At 49.0% G+C, this 18,336-nt stretch overlaps 7 protein-coding genes across 7 annotated transcripts; 3 read left to right on the forward strand and 4 right to left on the reverse strand.

Moving 5' to 3' along the window:
- Nucleotides 1–85: 85 nt before the first annotated feature.
- PSV08DRAFT_228282 (general substrate transporter) lies at nucleotides 86–2,274 on the reverse strand. Its single transcript, XM_014221723.2, has 3 exons — nucleotides 1,769–2,274; nucleotides 496–1,717; nucleotides 86–441 (listed from the first exon to the last, which is right to left on the reverse strand). Exons 1-3 carry the CDS (start codon nucleotides 1,948–1,950, stop codon nucleotides 223–225), a joined length of 1,623 nt encoding a protein of 540 aa, XP_014077198.1. The 5' UTR covers nucleotides 1,951–2,274; the 3' UTR covers nucleotides 86–222.
- Nucleotides 2,275–5,908: 3,634 nt separating this feature from the next.
- Nucleotides 5,909–8,912, reverse strand: PSV08DRAFT_404050 (uncharacterized protein; the record flags this gene model as incomplete). Its single annotated transcript, XM_014221722.2, has 2 exons — nucleotides 5,909–6,688; nucleotides 6,741–8,912. 2 exons carry the CDS (start codon nucleotides 8,910–8,912, stop codon nucleotides 5,909–5,911), a joined length of 2,952 nt encoding a protein of 983 aa, XP_014077197.2.
- A 398-nt stretch (nucleotides 8,913–9,310) lies between these two features.
- Nucleotides 9,311–10,648, reverse strand: PSV08DRAFT_364581 (uncharacterized protein; the record flags this gene model as incomplete). The annotated part of the gene is made up of 4 exons (XM_014221721.1): nucleotides 9,311–9,862; nucleotides 9,921–10,235; nucleotides 10,288–10,382; nucleotides 10,438–10,648. 4 exons carry the CDS (start codon nucleotides 10,646–10,648, stop codon nucleotides 9,311–9,313), a joined length of 1,173 nt encoding a protein of 390 aa, XP_014077196.1.
- Nucleotides 10,649–11,208: 560 nt separating this feature from the next.
- Nucleotides 11,209–12,154, forward strand: PSV08DRAFT_379044 (uncharacterized protein; the record flags this gene model as incomplete). The annotated part of the gene is made up of 3 exons (XM_014221720.2): nucleotides 11,209–11,601; nucleotides 11,677–11,757; nucleotides 11,798–12,154. Exons 1-3 carry the CDS (start codon nucleotides 11,227–11,229, stop codon nucleotides 12,152–12,154), a joined length of 813 nt encoding a protein of 270 aa, XP_014077195.1. The 5' UTR covers nucleotides 11,209–11,226.
- A 1,232-nt stretch (nucleotides 12,155–13,386) lies between these two features.
- Nucleotides 13,387–14,502, forward strand: PSV08DRAFT_321102 (uncharacterized protein). Its single transcript, XM_066092680.1, has 3 exons — nucleotides 13,387–13,847; nucleotides 13,911–14,180; nucleotides 14,231–14,502. Exons 1-3 carry the CDS (start codon nucleotides 13,502–13,504, stop codon nucleotides 14,317–14,319), a joined length of 705 nt encoding a protein of 234 aa, XP_065948746.1. The 5' UTR covers nucleotides 13,387–13,501; the 3' UTR covers nucleotides 14,320–14,502.
- Nucleotides 14,503–14,811: 309 nt separating this feature from the next.
- PSV08DRAFT_321107 (uncharacterized protein) lies at nucleotides 14,812–15,548 on the forward strand. Its single transcript, XM_014221718.2, has 2 exons — nucleotides 14,812–15,044; nucleotides 15,096–15,548. Exons 1-2 carry the CDS (start codon nucleotides 14,922–14,924, stop codon nucleotides 15,501–15,503), a joined length of 531 nt encoding a protein of 176 aa, XP_014077193.1. The 5' UTR covers nucleotides 14,812–14,921; the 3' UTR covers nucleotides 15,504–15,548.
- A 160-nt stretch (nucleotides 15,549–15,708) lies between these two features.
- PSV08DRAFT_354372 (uncharacterized protein) lies at nucleotides 15,709–16,680 on the reverse strand (the record flags this gene model as incomplete). Its single annotated transcript, XM_014221717.1, has 2 exons — nucleotides 15,709–16,262; nucleotides 16,329–16,680. 2 exons carry the CDS (start codon nucleotides 16,678–16,680, stop codon nucleotides 15,709–15,711), a joined length of 906 nt encoding a protein of 301 aa, XP_014077192.1.
- Between the last annotated feature and the right edge of the window lie 1,656 nt (nucleotides 16,681–18,336).

The raw sequence follows: 18,336 nt of genomic DNA on the forward strand, positions 1-18,336 counted from the left end.
AGCTCATCTGCATTCGACAATGAAAGTAGCCAATTGATACGAAGAACAAAATGATGACCGAATGTCAAGATGCAAACAGCGCAATGATCAGATAACGCGTCTCATTAATAACATTAGCGAAAGGTATGCGCTAGCTTTGGTATATCACAAGACTAATAATCACCAACGTCACAACCCCTGCAACAGGCATCATGACAAACACACAACTAATCATGAATGCATCTAAGATGAGGTCCTGACCTGCTCGACGCGGACATGGTCCTCCTTCTCGAAGCCGGTAGTACCCCCGTGCTGCATAATGTCCTCCTCAACCTTGCCCAGGTCAACATGGGCGACCTCAGCCTCATCACCATCGAAGATCTTGGCGACCTCCTCGAGGGTGGGTCCGCGGGTCTCGACGTAGAAAACGGTAACGAAGATGAGTTCGAGGAAGATCCAGCACTGGTTAAAATTAGCAATCATTCTCAAGATAGTCCTGTAGTGGATCAAACTTACAGCGTAGATGGTGTAGAACTTCCAGGTGGGGTGGAGGTACTGGAAACCATAGGGGTTGACGTATTGGTTGATGGTCAGAGCAACTTGGATGAAGAAGTTCATGATCATGAGACCCTTGGCACGAATCTTGAATGGCAAGATCTCGACAGTGTAGGCAACGAGCAGACCAGACCAAGCCAGGGCGTAGGCCACGGAGAAGATCCAGATCATGGCAATGACAGCTTGACCAGCAGCCTTGCTCTTAGTAGCCTCTTGCTGCGATGAAGCAATGGTCCAGACAATGAAGGTAACGCACATGGCTGCAGTGGCAGAGATGAAGAGCGGGCGGCGACCGACGCGGTCAACAAGCAGAGCGCAAGAAACGGAGACGATGAGCGAAAGGATGGTAAGACCACCGTTGATACCAAGCTGGGTGTCAGCATCCTTGATACCGATAGAGTCGTAGACATCAGTAGCGTAGTAGGAGACGAGACCGTTGCCAGACCACTGGGAGAAGAGACCGAGAGATGCGAGGAGCATGAGCCTGTACCTGTTGCCCTTGGTCTTGAAGAAGTCGAGGTAGCTGGAGCTCTTCTGGTACTGGAACTCGAGACGGAGAGTCTCCTTGATCTCAGCATATTCGAACTGGACAGTCGCGTTGTCAGCATCACCGTTGGCATGGTACTTGGCGAGGATGTGCAGAGCCTCCTCATTCCTCTCCTTGGAAATCAACCAACGTGGAGACTCAGGAATGAACCAGATGGCAGCCAGCTGGATGACAGAGGGAGCAGCCTGGGAGAGAGCCGGGACACGCCAGCACCAGTCGTTGTTGATGCGCTTGGTACCGAAGGTCAACCAGGTGCAGATGATGGCACCAACGTTCCACAAGCAGTTGTAGACGGCAGTAACACGAGCACGGTGCTGAGGGTGGCAAAGCTCGGTGAGGAGGAGAGGCGAAGAAAGCTGGGCCAGAGAGTTACCGAAACCCATAAGGAAACGTCCACCCATGAAGTAGTCGAGGTTCTGGGCGGCACCCTGGATAGCGGCCGCAGCAATCATGATAACACATCCAATGGTGATGCATGATCGACGTCCAAAACGATCGGCAACGAAAGGAGCAATGGGCAGCGAGGCGATGGAACCGATGGCGTAAAGGGCAGTAAGAAGACCAAGAGTGTCACCCTTGGGGTCGTTGAAGTAGTCAGTCCAGATTGGGAGGATACGCAAGTTATTCAACATGGAACTAAAAACGGTCAGTGAACTGCTGATGGAAACGCTAACGGATTGTGCTTACCCATCGTAACCCGTGGTCGCAGAAGCGATACAGATGAAGAAGGCGTAGAAGTACAGCTTGCGCAGTCCAGGATCCGACCTCCAGTTAACTCTCTTGAGATGGGGAGCTTCGGCCTGAGCAGCCTCAACGTCGGCCTTGCTCTTGGCCACGGCGCCAATCTTTGGCGTAAAAGCGAGACCCATGATGTCCAATAGACCTCGTCCGAAGGTTGTTGGTAGAACGGAAGCAACGAGGGAACAAGGGCAGGTTTGGTTTGAGACGCTCAACCAAACACGGTCCTGTACAGCAGCGAATGTAAGCTGTTGAGTTGTCGGGGTGGGCTGATTGCAGCTGAACCTGGAAAAGAAGGTTATGGTCGGTGGACCATATATATGTCTCCTGGTCGGGGAGTGACCATCGCGTGTGGGACCCAGGCTCGAGAACTACGGCGGTCTAGCGGACCGGGTAAATGCGTCTGCGTCTAGAGAGTCGTGTGGTACTTTCGCGGATGAACCGCCGTATGGGGTAGAGTGGGCGGCAAATCGACCAAAGCGGTGGCCACAAGGGTGCCATGGCCTAGCCGTGGGAGCAGCCTCGGCATGCGGGACGAGCAGCCGTCAAGGAAACCAAGCAACAGACGAGCCTGGTCTTGTTGCGTCTTGTCTAGCCATGTCTGGCCACGGTATTTGTTGGCTTCTGGCCAAGTTGGGTTGGCAGACGCGGCTGCATAGCATGGCACCAAGGCCCGTAAGCCAAGGCCCGTGAGCCCGGCGTACGTACCTGGCGAAGCTCATGAACAAGCATTGAACGGCCTTACTTCCGGCGCAGCTTTGGCACAACAATTCCACCAACCTTCTCGAAGGCGGTGATCAGCTGTCAGAAAGGCGCAGGCTACGGTTGAATAGATTAACCTGCCTCTAGCCCCTTACTCTAAGCTCGACTTCTCCAGCGACTGAGAACGTGGGCCTGGCAGGAATTTCCCCAGGGCTGCCCCACTGGGATTAGGCGGAGGCATACAATGCACGCGGAGCCGAGGTCAAGGGCAGTTAATTGGCGGTAAGGAAAGCAAGGCGGCCCGTGTGGTGGGTTGCCCGAGTCACGTGATAGGAACACAAGCGCCAACGGCGAGGAACCGTCATTCATGGGTCGCGAACCCGTCCATCGGGCCGCCCTGCTTGGAAGTACTCTAAAGTACTATCTATGCAACCTCCGCGGCCCCTCCACACCTTGCCTTCAAACACTCCGCTTATCTTTCGCACCATCAGCGCCTCGCACCGTCCCCAGAAATCTTTCCCCATGGGCACGTCTTTAGTCGTCAAGGATATCCGGGGAAGTCTCACGACATGCCTTGCCATGCCACCTGTCTACTTATTTCCCTCCACCCCCATACCAACAGCCGTGTCATTTGATAGTGCATTCTGCACTCTCCAGATCCTTGATTAGCGCTCTTCCACTAATTGTTTCCCAAAAACCCTGCACGCGGGAGCCCTCGCTTATGGCTGGGCGCATTCTGGGCAGCACCGCCAACGGGTGGCTGGCATCTTTCTCCATGGCAGCTCTCCATGGCCCAACGCCCGTGCAGCCATCAGGCAAATGGCATTGAGGCGTTCCGCCGTGCCACTTCATACCGGTTGAATGGCAGCAAATATTGCGTGTGTTGCCCACAACTCAATCTGGCCCCGACTGAACTATCAGCCCCGTCAATGGATCCTCTGGCCGCTGTGCCCTTCCCTCAGAAATCCTGCCTAGAGTTCACATGCGCCGCGGCTGATGCGGCAGTTGCTTATGCATTGCTTGTCTTGCACTTGTTCGTATCCAGAATGCGGAATGAGTAGTCTTGGTTGGTGAACCTGCCCTATCGCCTACCCTGTCCTCCCACCACATCGCCAATCTCAGCCTCTCCATTGGCACTCTCGACCGTCGAGTAATCAATTCTGGCTGCATCCACACCTAGCTGCATCCGATGCGCTGTTGGTGTGCTGGAGGAGGCCTGATAATTTCGCGCAGTGGCTTGCCTTTGTCTTGGAGACCCATCAGCATCACGAGGTGCACATGGTACCGTGTCCGGTTCCCCAAGCAAAATTGCGGCGAGGGAATACTGAGTACCCACAGCGGCCCTCCGTGATCCACAAAACAAGTCTCCACGTTTTCACGCCGAAATCGCTTAGCAACTACCAAGCTTGGAAAATTCGTTGTGGAGTGAGCGTTCGTGCTCTCACCATCCCTACCATACGCAACCAGTCATTGAGGCACCTACGCACCAGATTTCTTGATTAGTGGTTCTAACACAGCCAATGAGTAATGGTGCGACGTTGGACATAAGATTCATGAAGCTCTAACCAAGGTCTTGTCCCGCATGCCCGCGTCTAAGCTTCGCAAGGGCTACGCCACGAGAAAGCACATTATCCTGGAGCCCCGCCACCGGGGTATTAGGCTAAATTGCTACAAATCGCGGCATCACCTGACCGAATTGGTGGCTGTTCCAGAAGTGCCTCAGCTACTGTTTTCCTCAAATAAACAAGAATTGGATGGCGAATTTTTTTATAGATCTACGTGTGATCGCTCGTGGCGCCACAGTCAACGCAGTATCACACCAAGTGATGAGTCTAGCGGCGCAGCATCGGCTCTACTAGTATTGAAACTTTATCCCCATTTTCTGACGATCACGCGAACCGGGACAGTTGGTATCAAATATTTAACATTTGACAGGTTTCTCTGCAAGTGTGATTGACTTTCCAGATTAGGCTGACATGGAAACTCCCGATTCTTGAATCTTCATAACCATCTACAGTATTGCTGTCTACTCAAGCGACCTCTGGATTTCCATTACCATCGTAAGGTCGCGAAATGGCGACTTTGAGAAGCCAGACCTGCTTTTCGTTACCTATGTCTAAAGAGGAACAAACGTATATCGCGGCTATCTTTTTCCCTCATTTCACGCATGCATAGGGTCGATCGGGCCAGGCAAGATGCCGTACGAACCGAATATATGCCTTTACGTGGCGATCCTTCTGGTACAACAGAGCAGAATCGTCATTATCCTGAAAGAGGCTTCGCCAGATCCTGTCATAGGTGTAGAGCAGTCGCGGTTAGCAACATGTAATCATCAGCCAAGACATGCCTTCCGTTTAGTACGATTTGCTATCACTTAATAGTCGATGACTAGGGTTGATGACTAGGGCGCCACAATATTGAGAAGTACTCGCCACTGACATGTGAGCGTTCGGACCACAGCGATCGTAAATATGTTTTCAGATCATATCTAATTGCACAGAAGTAAAAAGAAGCAATAACTCCAAACTCGAACATGTTAACATCGTGTGCTCGCGGATGGACCATGATAGTTCCTAGAACAACGCACTCTCCTAATGTCCTGGTCCAGCACTAGTGATAAATGTGAGTTCGTTCTTACAGCGTATGACAACAAAGCTTTGCTATCCGGTCAATTTTCGTAACCTGATCATCTCTCACCTCCACGAATACACACCATGCTCTCATAAATACTACAGATGTTGTAGAGTTATTCACAACAATGATGCGAAACAGTCTTTGAGAATAAATCAGAATAATATTACTTACCTTTCTAAACAATAGGACGTAGGCTCAGAGTAACAAAGCACTTCATAGCCCAGTTTCGACAAAGATACCTCGACTATTTTACCGCCACACCGACGGAATCCTTGACATCACTTCCGTCCCATCGCCACCTGGTATTTCTCCATGACGGTTTCTTGGACGCCCGCAAAGTTTCACATTTTTGAAGCATCGTGTGCTGCAGTGTTACCGAGATAGTGAGTAGGCGAGGGCCAGGCTAGATTCTCAATTTCTTAGTTCCAATCTGGCTATCGCAATCAGAATGCGAACTTTGAGACGTGTGAGAAATGTCGGGCTGGGTAGGTTTTGATCGTGGAAGAAGTTATAGCAGTGATAAGGGAGGTAGAGCAGCTGATATTTGCCCGTATCTCGTGAGGGAAGGTATTTTCCTAAGAATTTGAAAGATTGACGTGCTGGATACGGCGATGCAGGCGTGTTTTTGCGTTAGTTAATAGATCTTAGAAAGATATTGTATTTTTGATGTATTGAAAATATATTTGTAGCCTTCAAAAGAGGTTGTAGTCTACTCTCCCACCCATTCTTTTCGAAGCTGCGGCGAACTCCTGTTCAAAATATAAAGGCTTGGTGACGGGCTTTCTTTTGGACGCAAATCCAACAGACTTGAGGCGGGCATACTGTTACAGCAAACCTACGTGAGACTTGAGCCATAGACTGGTATGCCACCAGGGTCGCTGCTAGCTTTGGCACCCAGTTATCGCCCGTCCGAACGACGAACATGCCTTTTGGAACATCAAGTAACTCGTTCCAAGTGTCCACTGCCGTAATGTTTTGGCCCGGGGTTGAGTTCATTTTGTGTTGACATGGGCCCTGATGGTGGAGCCTATGCACTGGTTCAAATGGTTCCTCATTATCTTCATCATCATCGTCATCATCACCTTCTTCTTTTTCATCGCCACCATCGGCATCTGTGGAATCTCCCTCATCGAATATATATTCTCTTACATTGTCATAATATGTTGAAACTTCCTCGTATCTCTCACACTTAATCAGAGGCGAGGGGTCTACATCAGCAACCCATTCACCTTTATCTTGAACGGAGATGACAGACTCGAGGAAGTATATCTGACTGTCATATGCTCCTCGCAGTCCATCGAAGTGAGGGACACGGTAATCGGTAAATGACAGATGCATAGACGTATTTTCGAAAGAACGAGAGGTAGTACCGTCAAAATTAGCATAGGATCCGATTCTCCAACTTCCGGCGTCAATCTCTCGCATTATAGGTTGCTGTGGAGGTAGGAGAAAGTTGAGTCCTGGTTTGCCGATGTTTCCAAGAATTCTCTGGTAATGGGGAGTTTGTCCAGGCAGTAAAGTCTTATATGGATCCTGAATCAACTGAAATCTTAGCGAATTTTTGCGACTATAGGAGATAACTTACAGCACTGCAGACAAATATGGAGTCTGTATAAGAAAACGCTATAACACCCTTGAGAACCCTAGGGTCAATATCGTGAATTCCAGTCTCCAAGTACGATATCATCGAGACCACATCTTCATGCTCCAAATTGCCAGCTATAACGCTCATGCCCCAAGCTGTGTCTTTCAAGGGGCGCATAAGAACGCCGGTATGAATAGTTGCATTGGGAATATTATCATAAACGCAGGCAATAGCAGCAATAGTGTATAGCGTTGGCACGACACCAGATTCCCTGATCATAGCACCGTAACTTACCGCCACCAAAACCATATCAGGGCCGAAGAGGTCATGATCCAAACACCAATTCCAATCTTCAATAGTAGGTTTATAGTTGAAGAAATCCGAGTGGACAGGAAGAACCCGAGAAAATAAAGCTGTTGTCCCTGAGACAGCAAAAACAGGACGGTAAATGTACTTTGCAGGACTATGGGTTGTGATGATCTGAAGGCCATCTTCCCAGCATTCGAAAATTTCGGTAGCATCCAGAGTGCTAGTCTCGTTACTTGGAACAGGAATATCATGGGCATCTGCAGGCAACCACCTGTGATGAGGTGCATTACCATTCCCTTCTTGAAGCTCAGGTACTAACGCTGTCACCATCATATATCTTGAGTACAGTGAAGGCAGCAGATGGGAGGATAAGTCACTTCTTTCAGGTTCTGAGAGCTTTTGCCGTATGATAAAGTCATCGGGGGGCGTGTTCTTGTCGCTAAGACGTCTTGCTACATACCGGAGATAAGAAATTACCGATTCGGTGTCCTTGAGAGCTAAAAAGAAGCTGCTCCGATCGAATGAATAGCGAAATGGATTCAACTCCGCGTGAGTGACTTGCCGATTGGTAATAAACTGGTGAGATCTCCTGCGGCCTAGTTGTATCAATTTATGATCCAAACTTTCAGCCGCAATATCGCGTTTGACGTAAGCAGCGGCGCCATCTTTGAGGAATTTGAACATATCCAGATCTCTCTCGCTCAGAAATGGATGAGCATCCATATACTGACTCAAAGATGGAAAATGACGAGCAAATGTTTCGCCATAAGTTTCTTGTAATCTCCATCGTTCGAGCAAGGCCGCAAATACAACAAGCTTGAACTGAGACCATGTCAATCTTGCGTCAGCTTCTAGACCCCTTGTAACATCGACCGGTCGGCCATAGTGGCGTAAATGAGATAGAGATAAGGACCAGCGTACACCACCATCTTCATTTGATGAAATCGGCCGTCTCGATACGCCCAGTGACAATATTCCCCCTTTGGTGACGCATGGATCTTCCATTCTAATATCGATGGGCGCAGAGTTATACAAACTCATATCCGGGTACACATGCCACGCTGATAGACCCAAGAGGGCGGCACCATTCTGAACTGCCTGAGGCTCACCTGAAACAAGCTTGTTCATGGTTTCAAGTGCTATCTTCCAAGTCTCGATAACGCCCGAAGAGACGGCTGAGCCACCAGCTATGGGCAGGTCAAGATTTTTGAGTATCAAGTCGAGTTGCGTTTGTTTCCGGTAGAAAATGTCGTCGGCAGTCTTTAGCCATGATCTGGCACTTGCATCCAGCGAGGCAAGCTGAGGCCGGGATATGTCTTGTCCGACTGCCGCTGCAAGTGCGAACGGGACTGGTTCGCCTTCATCAACCTTGCGGGCAATACTTTTCTTCCTCTCCAAAACTAGCTCGACCCATATAGCGACAGCTTCCGGGGTCGTCCACACACGAGCGAGAAGACAAGCTAGGAGGTGAATGTGTAGAGCACATGTCGAAGATGTAGCAGCGGCCCAAATCGAGGTCCCGTCTATTCCTGTGTATTCCCCGAAGAGTGTGCCCACGAAAGGCTCTGATTTCTCTTTTGCGATGTTTGCGATTTCCGATGCTCTTTTGCCGTATGCTTCCAACAAGGCAGGGGCTGAAGGGCAGACGCCGTCGAAAAGGGCACCAAGTTGTCTCGCTAGCACATGACTTGAGCCAAATTCGGCGTTCTCTTTGCGCTTTTTAGACAGCACATTTCCGAGCGCTTGGTACTCCTTCGGTGCTTCGCATTTGATAAGAGTAAAATCAAAGTTGATGTTTGCCGCCGCCACTGTTACTTCGTTTGTTGCAGACGCTAGCGCAGCCTGGAGCCTACCGATGGCCATTTGAATTATGTTAAATATATACCACAGATAGAGGATAGTTTAGGAGGGGATCTATGAGATAGTTGTTGGTACGAGCTGATTTATAGCCACATGTTGCACTGCCCCTAGGATGCATGCAGCTCGCTTGCATCCTGCCGCCTAGTCGCCACGGAGCACCCTCGCATTGGACAGCAGACACAGCCTTGCCAAGTGTTATGTCGGCATGCGCTGCGTGCGCTGAAGTGGAGTATATATCTCCAACTAACGATACTACATGATAAGCTTGTAGCCTTGTGCATGCCTTTTAGTATAGTAGGTGCCGCGCATAGTTGCGCACGTAGTCTTTTTGACTCACCCCTAGGAGGCTGAGGGTCACTATCGTCCCATTTTAATCTTCTATTTCTAAATTAGTTGGGGAGTCATGACTGCTCTTCTTCCTGAATGGAGGACTCATTTCTGCTGTTACATTGTACATGGTTGCCCATCTCGACAAGACTAATATCGCTTCCAGTAGGGTCCTTCATTGCCGAGCGATAGTAATTCGCCCGGGAATTGGGCTTACTACCAATTGTAGCCACAGAGATTTTACTAAACTGGCCGCTACCACTGCTTGCACTCTTGGAATTATGAGTACCCATGCTGGAGCCCACTTTCTGGAGGAAAGAGCCCATGGACACCATAATACTTCCCAGACCAGATATGCTGAACACAGGTCGTATTTTGAGAAGGCAGCATGCAATGAGAGCGACGTTGGTTTCCACAACAGTCCAGAAAAGGCCATGCGAGGTTATGCCAGTGATGTCGTAAGTGGGCATACCCATGATGTACTGCTGATCGAGGGCAGCAGAGGGTGTGTTCTGCTTGATACAGATAACCATGCGAACAACTGCAGAAGCAACAGCGAATCCTCCAAGTAGGAACACACCACACAACTGGATCTTGCGGATAGTAGGCATTTGTAGGCGCCAGATCTGTTGGAACCGTAGTTAGCAACAAGTCTTCTTTCAGCTACCGCTCATTGAGACTCACCCAAGGAAGTGGCAGAAGTAGAATGCAAAGATCAAAAAATGCATCAAGAACTGTGAACGCGATAGTCGCTTCGAATCCAAAAGGACAATTCTCGGCAATGCTTGCCAGAGAACCCCAGTTGGCAGCGAAGTTCAGACGGCAGTCGAAGATGAACCCGATGAAGAAGGCAATTGTGAAAGCTACAGTGAGGATAACAAAGACCAGAGAAGTCCACTGAAAGCTAGGCCATGTAAATATGCGACGGTAGAGGAAGAGGAAAGCGAGTTTCGTAAAACCAATAGCCAACGGCTGCATAATAAAGATCATGTACACACACTACTATAATTTTAGTCTAGTAAACACGTCAGAAAGGAACAAGGGTACTTACCTTCTCTAAGATTACCAGTTCCGGTGTAGTGCTGTTGATCCAGCCCTCAACGTTGCTAGGGCCATTATGGCCGCCAATGATCCCCTTAGCCGCACCTGAAATGATGATCAGCCAAGAAACCAGCTTGTTCCTGTTGGGGTTGCGTTTTACCATAGATCATAACGGTAGAAACACCGATAGTTGGTAGAAGAGCCAGGAGACAGAAAAAGTCGTCGAGATGCTTGCTGAAACCCGCATCTCTAAATCTGTTCGCCTTGTGTCCTGCTACACCCAGTCGAAGGCTGACGACAATAACAGTCGCGGCTGTGAGGGCGATACCAGTGGCCAAGCACGAAGTAACGTTGATGTATTCGTAACCCATTTTTTCAGGGATTCAGCGACCTGGAGACGGTAGTATGAAACGACTGTAGTGACACTAATAAGTGGTACTCCCTTGGGTTATGTACCACATGGCATTCACAGCTGTGGAAGGCTGGTTTTAGCCCATAATCCAACCCTCACACATACCTATACATTCTAGGGCACACCATCTGAACTTTGGTTGAGAGACCTAGTTGAGACCTAATTGCTTCCAGGTCCATGGGCGCACACAAAGCTGCCCGTTGCAGGCGAAAGTGACGTGCATAGGCCCCTAACACTGAGAAAAGACAGTTAATGAGATGCGGAAGGTCGCCCACACATCGGTCTAGAACCGATACCCGATACTAGTTTCAGGAGGAGGGTTGGTCTTAGATCGCGACAGACTGGAGCCGGACTCAGCTCGACCCATGGTATTGGCACGTCACACTACCTACTAGGGCACGGCCGCAAACCTTAAATATACGCCACTTCGTCAACTCATGCCCCGTGCACGATGTATCGTGCTGACCATGGTGAGTATTTGATTTGCAGGTTTACTGCAATGTCTTCCAATCGCTACCTCTTACAATTGTTATCACCATGTTTACTCGATACAAGCTCCTATCATCAGGCGAAAGTGCTTCGGAACATAGCCCGGATCCTGACTCGACGCACAGGCGACTCTACCGAATGAGAGTAGCACTAACAGTGCTTACAATCGCCAATGTCTGCGTACTAGGCTTGTATATGGCTATCTGGCGCACCACACCCGCCAGCCTTGCTACGCCCAACGCCCCCGATGCACAACCCAGTGGGCTTGCTAGAGTAGAGTCGCTCCCCATCGAGTTCATTCCTTTCTATTGGAATACGCCATGGGGTTCGCCTAACGCGTCGGAAGCTGATCGGCTGTGGGAAAACATCAACACTGCGCACGGTCATATCGCAATAGACCATGAGTTCGCAGCAAAGAACCACGTGAGTTAGCTTGAACCACTTCCCCGGAAACCACGACAGTCTGGGTCAATGGCTAATGATTAACACATTCAAAAGTGGCCTTCCTCCATGGACATACCCGGAAAGCCTGGTAAAGGATTGTATCTCCTACAGGCCTACCATCAACTACACTGCCTCGTACGTCACTCATCTAACTTTGAGTTTTTCATCCTATCAGCAAACTTCTCTAAGCATCTTACTACAGCGTATTGTTCGCGCCGCATATTTAACCCTAAAGCGCCAAGAGCTCCCCATCTTCCCTTCGGATCACGTCCTCCATTGCTTTGACGCCATCCGCCAGCACATCATGTGCCACGCGGACAACACTCCGCTCTATGGTCTTGGCCACGGGATAGCCGGCGACGGACAGCTACACCAATGCCGCGATTGGAACGCGCTTAGGGATTACGCAACAAAGAATACGGCGTGCTTTCGCGATGGCAAGCCTGGTATGAGCTTTGAAGACCGGTTTGGCGTGTGTGATGACGGAACAGATGGCTTAGAAGAGCGTGGACCAGTACTGCCAGTTTCATAATCATCTTAATATCCAAGTAATACATTTTTTCGTACAGTTTCAAGATGCGCGAAACTACATCAAGTTCTATATTGTTACGGTCATTATTCCCATTGCGCCATTTGCCACTGCGTGTGACTACTCTGTTCACGTACATCGTGGCGTTGTCCAGATCTCACTAGCAAAGAAACTCTCAATTGTTGTGTTGTATAAAGTTAACGCTGGTAACGTAACGCAGTACGTCATAGGAAGATATCTTGAGAAGCCGTTAGATCAGGGTCATGAAACTATTCCGGATCTCTAACGGGTTCTCAAAATTTGAATGTCTCTACCCCACTGTGTTATTAACATGGCCGAGTTCGGACTTGAACAGCTAGCCACGATGTATACCATAGAGCAACTGCGCTCTACGCCATGTCTCCAAACATATTTTGTATTTCCAATTATAATGAGGTGGCGAAACAGCTCTTCGAAACAGCTCTTCGCCAAAAAGCTCTTCGCCAAACGAAAGCATCTTTAGATTCTCAGGAGTTATTTTTCTGGGTCTAAGATCTAGGTGGCAATGTCTAGAAATGTAGATAGAGACTGTGGTTGGCTTGGTTCCCCTTATTCTGGAGATTTGTGGATGCCAATACTAACGCTGATTGACTCTGCATGATACGATCGCAGACACGGTGCAGTGGTCAACTAGCTAGCCGCTAGTGCATATCGCGGAGGCGTCTGCAGGGACTCCTATGTACCGGATAATGTGAACGTTTCATGATTCGGAGAAAAAAAACGTGTGCTGGAGACAGTGTTCTGGCCCAAAGCGGATTGGAAAAGTAGGGTGCGGCTGATCGATTCTAGACCCGCCACACAATCCCCCGAAGCTAGTGGATACAAACCGCGCTATAATTCCATGATTCCCTGCATGCGTGTTGAAACCTTCAAAAACTCGTCCGCGACTAGTGCGAACCCCCAATTATGCGGGCGTTTTTGGTCTGAGTGCCCTTTGTATCTATACCTGCTTAAGGATAGTGAGTCTGTGCCAGGGGTTGTAAGCCTCACGAATTTGATATGTTTGGTGCAGAGAGCACAAGGCGTAGAGTTCTTGCAACTAAGGCGTTTCGGAATGCGGGCCGGACACGATTAATTCGCTTCAAGTCAACTATTCACAGGAGAGATGACAACAAAAAATATCCAAAGTCACTTCACTACAAGCTTTCTTCAATGGGTATAAAGCGCCAGCGGATCCCAATCATTCCAGAATCCTCAGGCTCAATCATCACTCCCTCGTTTTCATCAGCGCACTTATATCTAGTTATCTTCGCCATCAACGGCTTCTCTCTCTTCGTATTGTAAATTGTTCAATCACTTCGGATTTTCACAATGCACTTCACTACTCCTCTCTTTCTTCTGGTTGCTAGCGCGACCGCGTCCCCTCTTCTGGGAATCAACATTGGGGGCCTCAGCGTCGGTGTTGCTGTTTCTAGCCGTCTCATTGATTTGAGTTTGGCAACCACGTCTTCTTCTGTTGTTGCTACTTCTACTAAGGCAACGACCACCACTCCAACCAAAACCCCGACCACTACTGGAACCTCTCAATTGACTATGCCTTCGTCTTTCTCTGCCCCGGTTCAGGGCCAAGGCATCCTCACTCTTGACAACTTGCCTGCTCTGCCAGCCGTCATTGACAAAAGTCTTTCCGGAGTTCTTGGCTCTGTTTACGGTCTTCGTATGTCTGCTCCCTAGCACAACTCTCTATTACTATTCTTCAGCTACTGATGCATTCTTTTAGTGTCTGGAGTTTGCAGCACTGATTTTAAGTGCACTATCACTGTTGCAGGATCTATTCAGTCTCTACTTGTAGATGGCGACAAGTACACGATGAATAGCACTATTTCAGCGTGGTGCGAGCAGGGTCGGTGCTATGGCTCTGCTGATATCCCCCTTACCGCTACCGCTCCATTCGTCATCACTTGCGACCACTTGACTGGAGGCAACAGTGCATGCTCAGCCACTATTTCAGGAGCTGCTCAAGCTATCTTCACTAACGGCAGGCAAGTAGGTAAGTACAGTCGAGATCAATGTTTTCAAAACGCCGCTGATAGACTTTAGAACTCTGGGGATGGCTCACACCCGCCGGTTACTGCAAGGATGGTATTTGTGTTGCTTCCATTAGCGCTTTTGGTGACCCAATGTACTAAGCGAACTTCAAAGCAGAATAACTATGATTCTATGCTAGTTGTTCTAGTGCGAGATAAGTTGATAGTGTATATGTTCTCTATGCAATTCTTTCTATATTGTATCAATATATTAATTGTCTTTCAACTAATTGAATTCATTGTGCGATAGATTAAATACACAAAATATCAAGTAATGTTGTCATGGACACTAGGACCTTAAACTAAGGTCTAAATAAGCTATTGAATGTTCTATTTGGGTAAGTATTCGTAGAGACATTTCAATTTCAAGACCCTGGAATAGATGCCCGTTTGCCAGCCTATACAAGACTCTCCCGTCATGCACGAGCCAGCCGTCAAGACTTGGCGACGCATGGTATTGCATAGCCTCAATCCACGACGCCATGAGCCAAATGTGGAGCCAGCGCCGTCTGATACGAGGAACCAAGTCTTGGATGATGTTTGGCATATGTCCCGCCCAGACCCGACACTTGACATGAAGTTTCCTACACTCGCTGTTGAACCCCATTTAGCGCCACCGCTCGTCGCATCGTGCATACTGCTTGCTGCCGGGCCATAGTACACATACTCTCGTCACTTTGACATCGCATCATCGAACAGCTCCCATGTTTGGAAAAGCAGCACTTCTTGTCCTCGTGGCGGCGGCAGGTATCCAGGCCGACTTTATGGTTTACACCGAGCCTCCAATCCCCACCTCCGCGATACCCTCATTTCCAAACCCAGCAGACGTACGTACGATCCGCTACATTAATTCTACACCCCACTAATAACCATTCCAGGCTGCCAGTTGGACCACTTCCGTCTTCCTCAACGCACGACTCGCTTACGCGTCTTTCACAAGGTCCCTTGGCGAGCCCTATCAATCCTCCCTCACGTCTGCGCGATCGGAAATCGACGCCTTCGTCGCAACTGCCTCCAACTATAGCATCCCTCCTGCAGTCACCATGGCCGACGAGACACCAACATTCTTTTCCAAGCCGGACTGGTACACTGCGCTGCCGAGTCGCGCGAGGGCCTTCAAGGAGCAGCAAGTTAGCGACCAGTTCAGTATCGTACGCAATGTCATTGCGGCGCGGGTTACACCGGCAAGCTCAACGGGCGCGGCGATGCCGACAGCAGTTCCGGGACATTGGTTTGGCGCCGAGTTCGGCGTCATGGCTGCGGCGGCCGCGGCAGCATTCTTGTGAACTGGAATGGCTGGAAGGGCAATATGTCATGATTCAAAAATGATAAACGAGATAAACGGGCGTTACGGATAATTTTGGGTATGGAACGCATGTGAAGTCATGTTATAAATCGACTACTCTGGTCAGTAGAGGGTGATGTAATCATCATGCGCAAGTGAAATCAATTCAGTTTGAACAATCAACCCACACTATCTGCGGTTGGCTTTTACCCTATCTTCTCCAGGTCTTTGAGAAACGTACAAAACTTGTCTATGAAAGGCCTGGTGCCACCATCAGTAGTCAACTCATGATCAGCATCCGGCAGCACACCACTCTGATTACCCGCCAAACCCTTTGGTATCGCATTCACCCATTTCTTCAACAGCGCCTCTTTATCCACCGCTAGCGGTACCATCTCATCTTTTCCAGACATGACAATCAACGTCGGCTTATCGAGTCTACCAAATGACGACCCAATCGTAGAAGCAGGTAGATTGGAAGAAAAGAAATCATCATCTCCCCCAACAGAAACAAGCGAATGCCAGCGATATGCACTAATTGGCGACGAGAAAATCGGAGGAATAAAATACGACGGCATAATCTGCATCTTCTTACCCTTTACAATAAGATCTTCAGCATGCTGAAGACTAGTATGTAGGAACTCCGGGGACATGAGTAGACTTGCAGTCTCGCGATCCGAAGTAGGTGCTTGCATGATGTATCCGTCGACAGGAGGTGGCGCTGGAAGCGTAGTTGCGTATGTCATGATAGCCTGGCAGCCTGCTCATCCCAGTACAATCAGTACTTGTTGCCAAAGTCACCAGGAGGTAAAAGAAAATAGCATACCAGTCGAGCTCCCCATTACTACCACCTTCTCCTTCCTCACATCCTCTCCCTTTAGATACCCCACCAGCGCCGCAAGATCTTCGACGTCGTTCTTCAGACTTGAATATCCGAATCCCGTGTAACTGCTCCGCATCCGAAACTCGAATACGGAATACGAGAAGGTATCTGTTTCCGCCATGTTTTCCAGGGCACTGTCTATCTTGAGAACCAGATCTGATGTTTGCGGTCCGTCAGTGAGACCGCCAATATATACCAGCGCATTAGGTGAGTCTCTTACACCGTACTCGTATGCGCAGGAGTGCGGTGTTGGCGAGGTGAAAGGATGGACGCGGACGGTGTAGAGACTTGGCATTGTATACAGGATAGTACAAAGATGATGGCATTGAAGTAGGATTTATGAAGAATAGATATAATATTCCATAGATAGAATTGAAATTCGAATGGGTAAAGTCTCATTTGCATGTGTTTGTTAGGGTGGAGTTGTGTTGCGTATAGAGGCATGTGTGATTGGCTGCGAGGTGCAATCAGGGTAAGTAGTCCACCTTACAGTAGTGCGACTTGGTTTACGACCCATACCTTTCTAGGCAATTTCAATGACACCTAATCACATATAAGTGTGAATAAAAATATCTAAGTTGCTCGAGCTATGCTGTGAAGCCCATCAAATGTCATGGTACAGCCTTCGAAGAAAGAATACTATTGGCACATGGCTGCAATTGCAATAGGGAACTGATCCAGTGAATATGTACTTCACGAAAACACCTGGAAATTTAACGACGAGAAAAACTTATTTCTAGCCATCAAGGAGTTAATAAATGTGGGATTTGGTAAGCAGATAATACCCAACTCTCACATTTTCATGAACCATGAAATACCCAGAGCAAAGACGAACGTTCTATACATCCCCTGCTACAAGAAGTATCACAAACTTTATGCATGAATCATGCACCCCTAGATTTTCGCAAGATCAATACAACCCCATAACCTTAATCCAAGACTTCAAGATCACCAAAATCAATTCACAGCCTACCAAAACACACGCAAATATCCCAAACCCTCATTTCCCACCGTCCCAGCAAACCTTTCCCAAAAAGCAATCCCTACTCCCTCCATATCCCACTACACACCTCATAATCCCCCTTGAACCCGTTACCAACCTCCAAACCCTCCACCACCCAACCTACCCCTCTCTCCTCCAATCAAACCCACCACACCCACACTTCACCCCTGCCCCCTCCAACTCGGCAAACATGACGTCAGCGGCCCCAATCCCACTTTACCACCACAACATACATCACGAAATAATCCCTACTCCCTGCTCTCCTCCCCCCCCCCCCTCTCCCAAACAAACCCCTCTCTACCAAGAAAGAAGAAAAGGAGAGGAGAAAGAGAAGAAAAAAAAGGAAAAATGGGCATACCCTACTCCCGCCAAATCAACGCCGCCTTCGAACAAGTCACCCCCCTCGTCGCCGCCGGCTTCACCGTCCTCCGCACCACACGCGACATATCCATCTTACTCGCCATCATCCAAGTGCTAACCGTGCTGCTACTAGCGCTGATACTAGGCGTGCTAGTTTTGATTGTATATTGTGTGAATCCGGATTTGGAGGTAAAAAAAAAACATCTTTTCACTTCCCTCTCTCTCTCTCTCTCTCTCTCTCTCTTTTTGTGTGTGTGTGTGTGTTTGCAAACATAAACGGAGAGGAAAAAGAGGCCCAGACAGCAAAGGCAAAGAAGGAATGGGGCTAACGCGATTGGGGTAAAATAGGAAGAACGACAACGCATCATAACGCCGTGGTTGCGCTACGTGGCGCGGATTAGTATTTGGGGGGTTGCGAAATTCGTGGTTGGGATTGCGGTCATGGGGAGTGTAGCGAGTGCGGCGGTGTGGAAGGGGATTGTGGCGAAGCAGTGGGTGGAGGATGTCGAGTATGAAGGGAATGTACGGGCGGAGATGGCGTTGGAGGAGTTGGGTGAGGAGAGGGGAGGGGAAGATGATGCGGGGAAG

This window comes from Bipolaris maydis (genome assembly GCF_028858645.1).
Source record: "Bipolaris maydis strain C4 unplaced genomic scaffold PSV08scaffold_11, whole genome shotgun sequence".
NCBI lineage: Eukaryota > Fungi > Ascomycota > Dothideomycetes > Pleosporales > Pleosporaceae > Bipolaris > Bipolaris maydis.

Excerpts from the sequence above, each read along its gene's own strand:
- PSV08DRAFT_228282 (XM_014221723.2), bottom strand. The coding sequence starts at position 1,950 with ATGGGTCTCGCTTTTACGCCAAAGATTGGCGCCGTGGCCAAGAGCAAG. Across the intron at positions 1,718-1,768 it reads GCGACCACGGGTTACGATGG|TTCCATGTTGAATAACTTGC; the intron begins GTAAGCACAATC and ends GACCGTTTTTAG. Across the intron at positions 442-495 it reads AGTTCTACACCATCTACGCT|TGCTGGATCTTCCTCGAACT; the intron begins GTAAGTTTGATC and ends AATTTTAACCAG.
- PSV08DRAFT_321102 (XM_066092680.1), top strand. The coding sequence starts at position 13,502 with ATGCACTTCACTACTCCTCTCTTTCTTCTGGTTGCTAGCGCGACCGCG. Across the intron at positions 13,848-13,910 it reads TGGCTCTGTTTACGGTCTTC|TGTCTGGAGTTTGCAGCACT; the intron begins GTATGTCTGCTC and ends GCATTCTTTTAG. Across the intron at positions 14,181-14,230 it reads CACTAACGGCAGGCAAGTAG|AACTCTGGGGATGGCTCACA; the intron begins GTAAGTACAGTC and ends GATAGACTTTAG.
- PSV08DRAFT_321107 (XM_014221718.2), top strand. The coding sequence starts at position 14,922 with ATGTTTGGAAAAGCAGCACTTCTTGTCCTCGTGGCGGCGGCAGGTATC. Across the intron at positions 15,045-15,095 it reads CATTTCCAAACCCAGCAGAC|GCTGCCAGTTGGACCACTTC; the intron begins GTACGTACGATC and ends TAACCATTCCAG.